Genomic DNA, 12,320 nt, shown 5'->3' on the forward strand with positions numbered 1-12,320 from the left:
GAACCTCTGAACAGGAGAGCTGCCCGTGAATACCTTGAGCCGATGAGTAGGATCTGCCCCATGAGCCAGGAGAAGCTCAACCACGGCCAGGTGACCTCCAGCACAGGCCAGGGACACCACTGTGTGATCATTGTTGGCTGTAGCCCTGTTCACATTGGCACCTAGTAAGAGAAGAGCTTAGAATTAAACACAAAGAAGTTCTTTCTAAAAGAAAGTATCAACAAGTACAGTATTCTGTGGAACAGAGACAAATTTTACTCTTGTAATCCAATTACTTCCTACACACTTCTAGGGAAAGAGCAAAGGGATTTTGACTAACTGATTGGCTTCCACACATCCTCCTCCTCCTCACCTTGTAAAGACAAGGCAGTTGCAACAGCAACAGTGGGCTTGTAAGCGTTAAGTGAGGGAACACATGGTGTAAGAAGCACAATTCCAAATGTTCACTGAGCTCTGAGCAGCATCACTATGTGGTGCAGTTGCTACTCTTTCAGACAGTACTTGATGTGCGTTTCTGAAGGAGGAAATCCTTTCTTTAAGAAACTGAAAATATCTGCTATACTTCAAATCTAATCTATATAACAGAGTAAGAACAGTAACTAGGAAAATATTTTGTAATTCATTCTATCATGAACTACATGAAATTCAAAAAACCTTTAGGGGGTTGACAAATGCTCATATACATATAACCAGAATAATTTTAAATATGGATCACAAACATGTGGCATTATAAAGTGGCATTTAAAGTTTTTAATTAGTTATGTAAACTAGCCTTTACCTTTGCTAATAAGGAATTGCACGGTGCATAAGTGACCAGCTCGTGCAGCCTTCATGAGTGGGGTTCTCCCACCTTCAGATTCGTGCTCCTAGAGAAGAAATAAAAGATGTATAAATGGGCAAAAATTGTACCATTGTTTCAGCTGCTGAAGTATCTTGTGATGGGACCAGAATTACCTATCTGAGCAGAAGATATCTCTCACAAGCAGCCTGTAATAAATGTAAACTGACTGGTGTCAATTTTCATGTTATCTTAAATACTAAATCACACTGTTAAAAAGGATTAGGACAACATCCATACTGGAATCACACCTTACAACCCCCTTTTTATTTTAGTGCTCAAAAGTGTAACATACATGAGCAGAGGAAGACCTTGCTTCCTCCTCAGAAAAGGTGGAAGATTTAACACAAATGTCACCCAATATCAGGAAGTTCCCAATAACCATGAACTGCAGAGCCACAGTTCAGAGAGCTGCCATGTGCTGCCAGACCTCAAAACTGCAATAATGCCTTGAGTGCGCACAACATTTATAAAACATACTGAAGAGGATCAGAAATAAATATGAGACAAATCACTGCAGCTCACAAGAAGTCTCTAAGAGGATTGTAGAATAAAGCAGAAAGCTGAGAAAAGGATGATACAAACCAACAAAAAGGGAATGAGCATCAGGAACAATTTTCTAATTTAAAAAGTCTGAATACTAGAAAGATGTGGTTGAATACAACTGTATTAGAGCAGCTACAGAACTAGACAATGTGCCTGCTATGTAGACATGATCAATACCACAAAGAATGCTGAGCAATGATATTAACCCTCCCAAAGAACAAGGGGAGAGAACATAATCTTCCTGGGAGTGTTTGTATGTGCTCTCTATACTCAATATTATCCTATTTAAATAACATTCAGTCTGATCAATAATAGGAATGTGTGGTTTTTGATCAGATATCTTGGAAGCCAAGCTCTAAATTCACTCTTTACTTTGTAATCCCATGTATACCTGATAGTGAAAGTTAACATTTATTACTGACAGTGGGTGTCATGGCTACCTACAAATACAGTCAGGCAAGAAGAAATTTGACAGAACAACTCAATTCCTTCCTTCACAGTTTCTGTATTCCTGAAAACTCTGCATATGTCCTTTGACATATGGCTTGCTCTAGTTGCAAGCTGCATGTTAAGTTAGTTTTCTGTTAGTACACTTGAAGAAGAAACTTCTTGACTGGATCTTCTGTTGGATACTGGCTCCCAATCCAAGCACATCCTTCACTCTAAAGAGATTCCATTGCCTCTCTCCTGCTCCTGCTCTGCTCCTCAGCCTTCACAAAAGCTCTGTGTTACTGTCCACCACTGCTTTAACACATGGCTAAATCCCACATTAGAGCTTTGATTTCTTTGCTCACTCAGCAGTACAACACACTAGCACACACAGGCACAGCAAACCTTACAGACTTACTACTGAAGTCACTTTAAAAAAAATTTAATAGATACTCCTCACAGGGCAATGACTGCTTAGATGTCAATAAATACCTGCTTCTGGACTGTCTGCATGGCAGAAACATTTACAGGACATGTAAAGGTAATTATGTTAACATGTGGCCCTATGATTGTAAGAATTAATGGCATGCCCTTAAGTCCTGATGCTTACTCTGGTATTTGGCATAGTTTTTCCTTCCTCGGCCTCTGCCAAGAGATCCTAAAAAGCCAGATGCTGCTGTGTGCCTGAAGCACAGCAAACCCCTGGTTCCACCAGCACATCACTCTCAAAGCAGCTGTGGGTGCAAAGAATTCCTGACTACCACTCTGCTCTGAGCAGGACCTGGACACTGCTGCTGAACTATCTCACACCCGATTCGAAATCCATTACCGATGCAAAGATGGCAAAATGCAAAATTTATTTTAGGTCACCTTAGCTCTATTCAAGGTAGTGTAAAGCATCCTGTATTGCACTGAGATGTAGCAGATAACTGGCAGTTAGGAATAATTATTTGCAACATTCTGCCTTCCTAACAGACTTCACTGTTGGAAGTCTCCAACACGGACGCCAGGAGGCTTCCTCATTGAAATGCAATGCAGGGATTCTGCCCAGTTTAACCAACTGTCACTTCCTCAAGCAGGCAGAACTTGATCCTCAGCTACTACACACTTTCAATCCTTGCAGCACCATGCACACCATCAGTCCAGCCAAACCAAACCATTTGGGTGCCCACCTGCTGTAGATCTTCAAAACTTATGGCATTCTGATGGTATTTTTCACATTGGAAGATAGAAACGCATGTTTTATTTTAAGATTAAATTCCTTCTGACTTCAGCACTCTCTATAGCCCTAATAATGCTATCAAACAGCATCAACTCAAGCTTTAAGGGAAGACATCTAGGACAAGCCAAAATAAGAGGCTGAGACAGTGCTGTGCCTTTGTCTCCTCACATCCTGTCTTTTTACCTAGAATAAACATAAATTTCAGAGATTCCATCTATGGATATATATCTATATCTATCTCTTTTTCAGCTGCATTAGATAATCAAAATCAGGACAGAGAAAATGAAAGTTGTCCCAAAGTATCCTCATTACCTTTACAATGTGTTTTTTTCTTTTATTTATATGAAGTGCACCCTGATGTTTACTTTGTATTATCTAAACCCAGTAAACTGTCTCCAAACACAATTCCCTTGCCTCTCTGCACTGTAGGGCTCACCACAGCACCCCCTCCTGTCACTGCTCCAGCCCTGAGGAATGTGGGAATTAGTACAATCAGGAAGAGGAAGAAAGGAGAACACCTCTGCCACATCTGGAAAGTCATTCTCTAAACTCATGGGTGATGTGCTCTCCTGCTAATTCTGTTGGGATAGAAAGAACACCCAGGGAGAATTTTCTGTGGCTTTGGGTAACAGATTGGAAGGGAGGGGAAAGTGAGAGTGTTACCCAAACCAGGCAGGAGTTTACATTGTCTGCACCTTTCCCACTGGGACTCAAGGAGGAGATAAGATTCCTGTCAGCAATAATTATTTCCTTTCTAGGCAAATCAATACTTCCAAGAGCAGAGCAGAGTCAGGAGCATCTTATGACAATGATTGGTATTTTTTTAGTTCTTCCTTTTGAGGTTTATGGTTTAGGCAATTCCAAGATCAGCTACATAAGGGCTTTCCCCACATACAATTCTTCTTGGTTCACAAATATTCATGGTTATATTAATCACTAGGATAGTTATTTGATTTTTTTCCTCCATGTCACATGCTATTTAAATGTTCAATAAGAAAATCTGTTTTCAAAGTAAAGCTCCAACTTTTCAGTTCTTTAACAAGTCTCCCTCATCCATGACAACAGTGAATATTTAACAGAAATCTAAATATTATTCTGAACAAAATGATTTAGAGAAAGCTTTTGTTGCAAAAAGTTACAGTCCCTACATTGCTGATTTTCAAGACTGAACTCATTCCAGCAGTCACCAACCTACCTGCCCAAATAACCTTCCTGAAAACTCAACTAGGCCTCTAGTTTAAAGTAAACATCTAAAAATGGAAGACCTTAGAGGAGACAGATTTAAGAGGGCTGCTATCAATGAGATAACCTGCTGCATTTGGGAAGGTTGGGATATTGTTTTTTAAAACCAGTTTTAGAAAACCCAATAGGAGGGAAAATACAGAACAAGAACAAGCCCCATCTAGTCTGCACAGGGAGTCTCTAGATCTTTGAAGAGACTGATGCCTTAAAACCATGCTTGTCCTTAGCATGCATCCTGAGGCTGCAGCTTACAAGCATCAAAGGCCAACCTGACCTGATGCCTGCCTGGCTCTATGCCCTCCAAAATTGTCTTAAAGTCCTCCTGCTTGTCCTGCAGAAGGAGAAAGAAGAACTCATGGCTCTTGCTCTACAAACAAAGATTCCTGGTCATGAAGACCTGGAATATGAACTTAAATTGGATGAGATCCACCAGCTGAAAACTGGTTTGTTGGCATGAGGCAGGCAAGAACAATGGTAAGACCAAGAATGAAGCTCTCATGAGTTCAGACTCCTACCATGAGCCATTCAGATCCACAAAGAGAGCACAAAGGTCAGACACAGCATCTTCGTTACAGACAAGATGGATTTTCGTTCACTACTGGCAAAACAAAGAATTTCATTGTACTTTGCACCATCCAGAGAGTGCAACAGCCAAAAAGTGTTGACTACAAAAATAAGCTTCACATGTCCTACCATGCTTTATCTACACAAGACTAAGGGCCAAGTCTAAAAAAGCCAGAAATCCCTGATCTTCCCCTGATGGTTCAAAAACCAGTAGGGAAAAACATAACAGCACCTCGGATTCCTCACTGTAACAGCAACACAGCAACCCCCAGAGTTGTGAATTCAAATTCCAGAAGACGGGCTGCTTTTGTAGATGTTTAAATGGTGTCTCATACACAATACATAAACCCACAGTCTGTCACACACATCAAGGAAAGGGAGTTTTTAATTTGGGAGCCACATTAGTGTGAGGGATGCTATCACCTGAAGGCAAAACAATGATCCCTGCCATGACAGAAACATGTCTGCAAAAGCATTGTGTCATAGGAGAAGAATTAAAAGGTAGTCTGGCATGCTGGGGTTTTTTTGCAATTAGAATTATGTGATGCCAGGTAGCCAGTTTTAGTCTTCTAAGCAAAGCAAGATGTGGAATCTTAACAAGTACTAAGGAGGTTTGGGGAGACCCTGACAGTGTAAAATGAGAAAAATTCAAGAATGAAGCTGTCCTCATGGGTTCTCTTCCATCTCTTTACTTCTGCATAAAAGCTCCCATAAATCTTGTAGGAGAAAGGTAAATTCCATCACTAGACCAACTCCTATGTAGCACAGCTGCAAGAGGATCCAGGTTAAATTGGGATAAAAAATCCCAATTTAAAACTCTTTTCTGTATTTCCCAGCTGAGAAAAGCTGAGATGATCTCACTGTTCAAAAAAGAACATCTCTCTTACGTTTGCAGCTACACTGAAACAGACAAAGGTGCAACCACCCTGTCAGGAGCAGAACTGCCTTCAAAAGGGACACCAGAATCTCCTTTAATCCAGGTGTGATTCTACATCAAGAGGGAACAGGCATTCAGAATGGTCCTTTTAGTTTACTGAAAGGTAAGCAGCTTAAAAGCAGGATATCACCTCTCATTAAATATCACCAATGCTCATTGTGAGATTTACAGTCCTTAACCTGGTTCCTGTGGGAACATTTATGTACCTCCCACATCTTACCTTACACAACCCTTGAGATGAAGGTAACTGCTGGGAAAGACATTAAGAAGAAATAGGAAAGAAAAACAATCTTCTAGGAAAAATTATCCTTTCACCTTTGATATTAGACAATCCTTGCCACACTGGTAAATAGATGTTTTACTGAAATGCCGGATATATTTTCCTGAAGTTACTAAACCATATTTCTGCTTTTAAAAAATGCTTTTATCAATTTATATTTCGGAGTTCCAATGTCCAAACCTTTACTCACATAGATCACAAAATCTAAATGAGCTGTTCTGTCCCCATAGAAGTTGTAAACAATAAAATTTACGTTTGATCCAGTGGTAGCAGCTCAAGCTGAGACCCTGGAAGTCCCTACTCCTGGAGGGGATGGGGGAACTAGAATGTAACTATGGCACAGATGGGATCACAGGCTGAAGGCTTCAGATGTGCCTCAGATTCAGTCATTCATACATTTGGCAAAAGCAAGTTGATTTCAAAATGCATACATTAACAAGAAAAGGTGCAGGCCTGCCAGCTAGTTTTGCTACAGATTTTACAGGCTAACTCTGTAAGGACATGGAAAAGATCCCTTGAAGAAGGGCATCAGAAAAGCACACAAGAATTGTTAACATGCCAGACTTCATGAACAATTAGTCACAAGGAGAAAAATCCATAGAGGATTGAGCAGTTCTCCAGCAGACAGATGAGCACTCTAACACTGCTCATTTCTAGCACTACTTGTCACTGCAGAACTGTAAGGAAAAATCAACCACTAACAGAAGAAAGTTCATCAGTTCATCCCAGCCATCATTTTTTAAATTCTCCTGATGTTTACAAAGCCACATTGCTTAGTGAATGTGACAGAGCTCTCAAGATCTCCACTGGTTCCTGAATGACATGTTTGATATCTAGGCCAGAGGATCAGTCCCTGAGAAGCATCAGTTCCTCTCTGCAGTGACCAGAACAGCACCTGTTTGTGCTGAGACGTGGTGGTAATGGTCACCCCCAATTCTGACAAAACTCTATGGGGACTAGAATCACTTTTCATAAAATAATCACAGAATGATCTGGGTTGAACAGAACTTTCCAAGACTACCCCATCCAATATCCCTGCTAAAATCCCATAACCCCCCCAAAAATATGATTTTCCTCCCTGATAAGAACAAATTAAGCAGAACATTACTGACATTACTGCAGAAGAATTAAACAAGCCCCCCAAAAAGAGTAAAGTCTCAAAGAATACTGTAAATTACTCCAAATTACAGCATTAGTATTAAATAAAACTCAAAAAAACTTCATTAGTGACTGAAATTTAAGTAACTTCATTAGCATGCTGATTTATCAGGTTCAATGAGAAATTTTCCTGGCTTTCTTAGTTTTTTAAAAGGAACAAAAATTTCAGAATATCCAAACAAAACCCCAACCCATCCCCCAAGCAAAATAAAACACAGAGCAGTGAGTACATGGGGCGAGGTGGGGGAAAGGAGAATACTCCTCCTAGGAAACCAAAGTAACATTTTTTCCAGCTTGAGCCTTGTTTGACATAAGGCTCCTAAACACCTTTGGAAGACTAAAGTATCAATTGTTTTTACTAATTAATAGTCAAATGTTATATCTCTGTAGCTGGTGAAGAGGCAGTTTTGGGTCTCCAAACAAATTAGTTTACATTACAGAAAATAAAAATGGGGAAAGCAATGTGCTAAACCCAAGAGTTAGAACAAAGAAAAGAGATCAGATTATGCTGGTCATTTAGAAGACATTGCTTTGTTTGGAGTTTTTATGTAGTAATTTGCACAAATTAAGAGACTAAAAGTGTTCGGAGACTGACACTGGTATAGAGAAGCAGGAGTTCCTACTGCTAAACCATTTAAAATTCATAGTAGATTACCCATAAGAACTTTTATTTTCTAGACCAAACAGAATATGCAGGCTCTAATAAAAGCTTTTCTCACGCCTCTGTACAGAGCCATATATCAATCTCTATACCTAAGCTCATCACTCTGTTCTCTAAGCACACATGCTTGTCCTTACAGTTTGAAACCAAAGCACTTTGCCCACAAATGCAGCAGAAGCCTTACCAGATCAGCACCAGCCTGAAGCAACACATCTGCCACATCTGTGTGTCCATTTTCACAGGCGTAGGTCAAAGCTGTATCTCCCGTCGCTGTAGTGGCATGAACATTGGCTCCTACAAACACAACATTTTTTTTATATTGGACATGTCCTTATCAAGTGTTTCACATCAGATAAACATAAAAATCTCTGACAGCAGCTATATCCTACTGACCAACAGCCTCCACAGTCCAAGAGCATTGCTCTCATGGCAAAAATTGCTCTCATAGCGAAAACACTCCAAGGAGAGGGGGTAAGCCAAGGCTTGGAAAAAGCATGACTGACAATCCAAGCAGTTAAACTTAGATGTTTGCTCATTCCTGCAGTCCCTCTACAGCAAGAAGGATTTCAGGTGTTACATCAAGTAAAAGGGAATCCAGACAGTTTTGCAGACTGTCCATTTAACTCAGAGCTGTATGCCAAGGGAGACCAGACAAAATGCACATCACTGAATTAGTATTAATACAACAAAGCCATACACTTCCACAAATCTCCCTTCTTTCCTGCTCTTGAAAATCACTTGCTTTAAAACCCTTTTTTTGAAATAATTTGTCTAGCTTCATAGACACCAGCTCTCTGAAAACTACACTTGACTCTTCATATGTAACACATTACTCTTAAAAAAAGAAATGCCAATGTGATTAGCCATTTTCTTATTTTTAAGGTGTGAGGTATAATTAGAGACTCCCTGATGCCAAAACAAGGCTCCTTAATCAACTTTCTACACTATCAGCAGTGAAGTGCAGGCAGTGAGCATTCCAAGGGAGCTGGTGACAGGTGTCACATGCTGGTGTCACTGCACCAAGTGGCACAGTTGTTACTGTCCCTCGATGAGCAGGGAGCTTCACTTTCTAAAATTACAAATCCAGCCAATTTTATGCTTATTCTTAGAGCATACAAATAAATCACCTTCCACAACAAGGAAGATATCCCAAATACAGCTCCTTTTTCTTTATTATTTTAAGCAGAATACTTTAGACTCTACCAAGTCTATAAACTGAAAGATGAACATTGAAGCATCATTTTACCCCAAACTCCAGCAAGATTTAATTTTTACTACTGTGTAATGTAGTAGTAAAGCTCATTCATCACAGAAATTCAGCACATTCCAGAATCTGTCTTGCACACTACTTCCCAGCACACCATTCCTAAAGAACTGGTTATTCAGGGAGACTGAATGCAGATAACCAGGCGTAGTCAAAGCTGGAGTAGCAAGCAAAACCAAGCATTATCTGCATTAAAATTCTGTCCTAGATGCAGATAGCTGGAAACAATGTTTCTAATGAATGGATGCTTCCTAGATATGGAACAGGATCACCTGCTCCAGGAGGCACTTTCCTCTGTTACCAGTATCAAGAGATACTGAGGTGCAACATATGCTTTTTCCTCCTTGCTAAATTATCTGAGGATATTGTTTCTTGTTACAACACTGTCACTATCAAAAGCCCAAGGATGTTCCAAATCATACAAAACACATCAAGTCCATAGTATCTGTGGGCTTAATCACTTGCTCTGAACACATACCTGCTGCCAGCAAGTATTTCACCAGTTCAAGATGACCCTCTTGAGCAGCTTCCATCAAAGGTGTTGAGCAACCAAGCTCTATATCAGCTCCTGCCTTAATAAGGAAGTCAGCAACTTCAGAGAAGCCTCCACAGCAGGCCAGGGTCAGGGCTGTTTCCTGCGTTTCCTCTGTCTGTGCGTTAATATTTGCCCCTGGGAAACAAAGCAGCCATTACTGACACTGGCTGGGGAGGTGAATGCTCATCACCCCCACAGCAGTTTGGGTGTTTGAGCTCTGCTCTCTGGGTACAGCAGTATCAGAGCAATCTGCACAGGACACCTGCTGGCCATGGATCACACTGTGTCCTTTTGAGGCTCCATGGCCACGGGATCTCACCTTGTGCCAGCAGCAAGGCCACCATCTCTTCGTGGCCTTCCCGGGCAGCTTCCATCAGAGGTGTGTAACCTTCATCATTAACCTCCTCCAGGTTGGCTCCTCGCTCGATCAGAAGTGCTGCCAGCTCCACGTGCCCGCCACAAGCAGCCAGAGTGAGCGGGGACTCAAAGGAATCTGCGGGCATGTTCACCTGGGCACCGCTGTCCAACAGCAGCCGTGCCACCTCCACGTGCCCGTCCTGCAAGAAAGGGCAACCAGGAGTCACAACTGGAGTCACTTCATGCTGTAGTTGCAATCATTATCACACCAGGCCTGAAAATGATCCTACAAAGACAGGGCTTTTTTATTTATCATGGTTTAATGGTAATACTTGGACCTAACCAACATTTAGTTTTCCACCTACATCTAAGGAAAATAGAGCTAGATATATATGGTGGTATTTATATCTTTTGAGGAAAAAAAGAATTATGGCACAAGACTTAATTTGCAGCACAATCTTTGGGACACAACATACTAGAGATAGCAAACAAGCGTCATAAGTAATAAACTCCCTCCTAAACTAAACCTCAAAACAAGCGTAAGAAAAAAATATTTTCTTATTCTTTGTAGTAGTAGTTGATTCATGACTTCTACAAACAAAACCCAAAAAAGCCCCACTTGGCAACTTCTACATCCTGGGAAAGATACCTGCAAGAAAAACTGAAGTGGTAACAATAAGGCAGGTAACAGGAGGAGAGAAGACCTGGAAAAACTCTTAAAGGTGACTGAAAAATGCCCAGGTGAAGCCATAGAACAAGAAAATTAGGATTACCAGAGCAGTCTGAGCAAGCAAAGAACATAGGTGTATCTGCCAACTTCTCAAGAAAGTACCCTTAAACCTCTCCATTACTTGCAATGGACCAAGTATCTAAAATCCACGTTTGACCGAAGGTGTAGTTGGTAGAGAGCCACAACATCGGCGAAAGAGGAAAGCTTAAGCTGATCATGAAGCAGGTTGTAGGTAACCTGAGATGGGCAGCAATCAGGGGTGCACATTAAACACAGGCTGTTGTTCTCAGAGGTTGAGAAACCTAAAAGCCAACAGCCACCTCATTAGAGGCATTAACCCAAGTGTGGCACTGTCCTGACTAAAACAAACTCTGAGGCACTTACAAAAGAATTGGTGATCAGAGACCAGACATCTCAGCAACCTGTACCTACTGCATTCCTTAGATGGAAAGAGATGAAGATTGGGAACAGTCACAACAATTTGGTGGAACAGCTCCCTTGTGCAAGGGTGCAGCTGAATGATAACAAAAAACAAATCCCTTGTTATGGATGGGGTTGGGACTTCAAAGGCTCATCTTCCTTTCTGTTGCTTTCAAATGTCAATACACACTCTGTAATGTCAGAATACCTAGTCTGAAACACCAAAGAGCTGAAAATATGCAGGCAAACCTCACAACTCTCTCCCCCAAGTGAGCTGCTTCATATCTCCAAATTAAGCCAGCCCTTGGATTGTTTCACCAGGAAACCAAGAAAAAGCAAACAAAAAACCCCAACCTAAACAGAACAGTGGGGCTGATTAACCTTTAGTCTGCAGTTGTGGTGCAATCTCCTTTAGGTGACAGCATGCACCCACTGTCCTTCTGAATTCCTTACTGGCACCAGGCTCTCCTCCAGGGAAGGCTATTCAAGGATACAATTACCAGCTCACTATGGAAGACTTGGACACAGCTCCCCAGTTACACCCTGACCTTGGTCTCTTGCATCATCACCTCACAACTGCACTGAAAGAACACTTGATCCTCCAGCTCTCAGCAGACTGGAGGAACACTGCAGCCTATCTTCCAAGGAGTACAGGCTACTGGGAGAAAAATCTGTTTCCCTCTTTTTGCTGTGCTTCCTATGGAAACAAGGCCCCCGTTCTTTCTTCAAAGAAGTTCCCCAGCTTGAAGAAGAGAGAAAAGGTCATCCAAGGTCTGTACAGAAATGGTTACAGATATGCTTTGACACAATAGCACACTATTTATTAAGATGATGCTCTTGGATAGGGAAGTTTTCCCTCAATGGCTGCATTGAAATTAAGTGGACAGTTGCTAGAGAACTAAGGACTACATTATTTTTCAAAATAAAATGGTAGGTCAGAAGAAAAACCTCACAACCTCATTTACAGAAACCTAGAAGAGAGCAAATCATCTCTCCATGCAAAACACTTCCGGCAGTGATGAACAGACAATTGTAATGCATGAATCATCCAGCTCAGTGCACTTTTGGAAGGCTCATTCCACGACACACTGAGAGACCTTATTTATAAAAACAGAGGTGGAAAACACACTAAAAAAA

At 41.1% G+C, this 12,320-nt stretch overlaps 1 protein-coding gene across 11 annotated transcripts in view; it reads right to left on the reverse strand.

Annotated features, from left to right (window-relative positions):
• Positions 1-12,320, reverse strand: part of LOC115908880 (ankyrin repeat and KH domain-containing protein 1-like) — a 100,439-nt gene that overhangs the window by 46,613 nt on the left and 41,506 nt on the right. For 10 of the 11 annotated variants that reach the window (XM_030957765.1, XM_030957764.1, XM_030957760.1 and 7 more), the window contains exons 8-12: positions 9,996-10,233; positions 9,620-9,811; positions 8,062-8,171; positions 779-866; positions 34-161 (exon numbers count right to left, since the gene is read on the reverse strand). In XM_030957765.1, coding sequence (XP_030813625.1) covers positions 34-161; positions 779-866; positions 8,062-8,171; positions 9,620-9,811; positions 9,996-10,233 — 756 coding nt within the window. Of the gene's footprint in view, positions 1-33; positions 162-778; positions 867-4,413; positions 4,609-8,061; positions 8,172-9,619; positions 9,812-9,995; positions 10,234-12,320 lie in introns of those variants that run through there. The other variant, XM_030957766.1, reaches the window with a different exon arrangement.

This window comes from Camarhynchus parvulus, chromosome 13, assembly GCF_901933205.1.
Source record: "Camarhynchus parvulus chromosome 13, STF_HiC, whole genome shotgun sequence".
Taxonomy (NCBI): domain Eukaryota; kingdom Metazoa; phylum Chordata; class Aves; order Passeriformes; family Thraupidae; genus Camarhynchus; species Camarhynchus parvulus.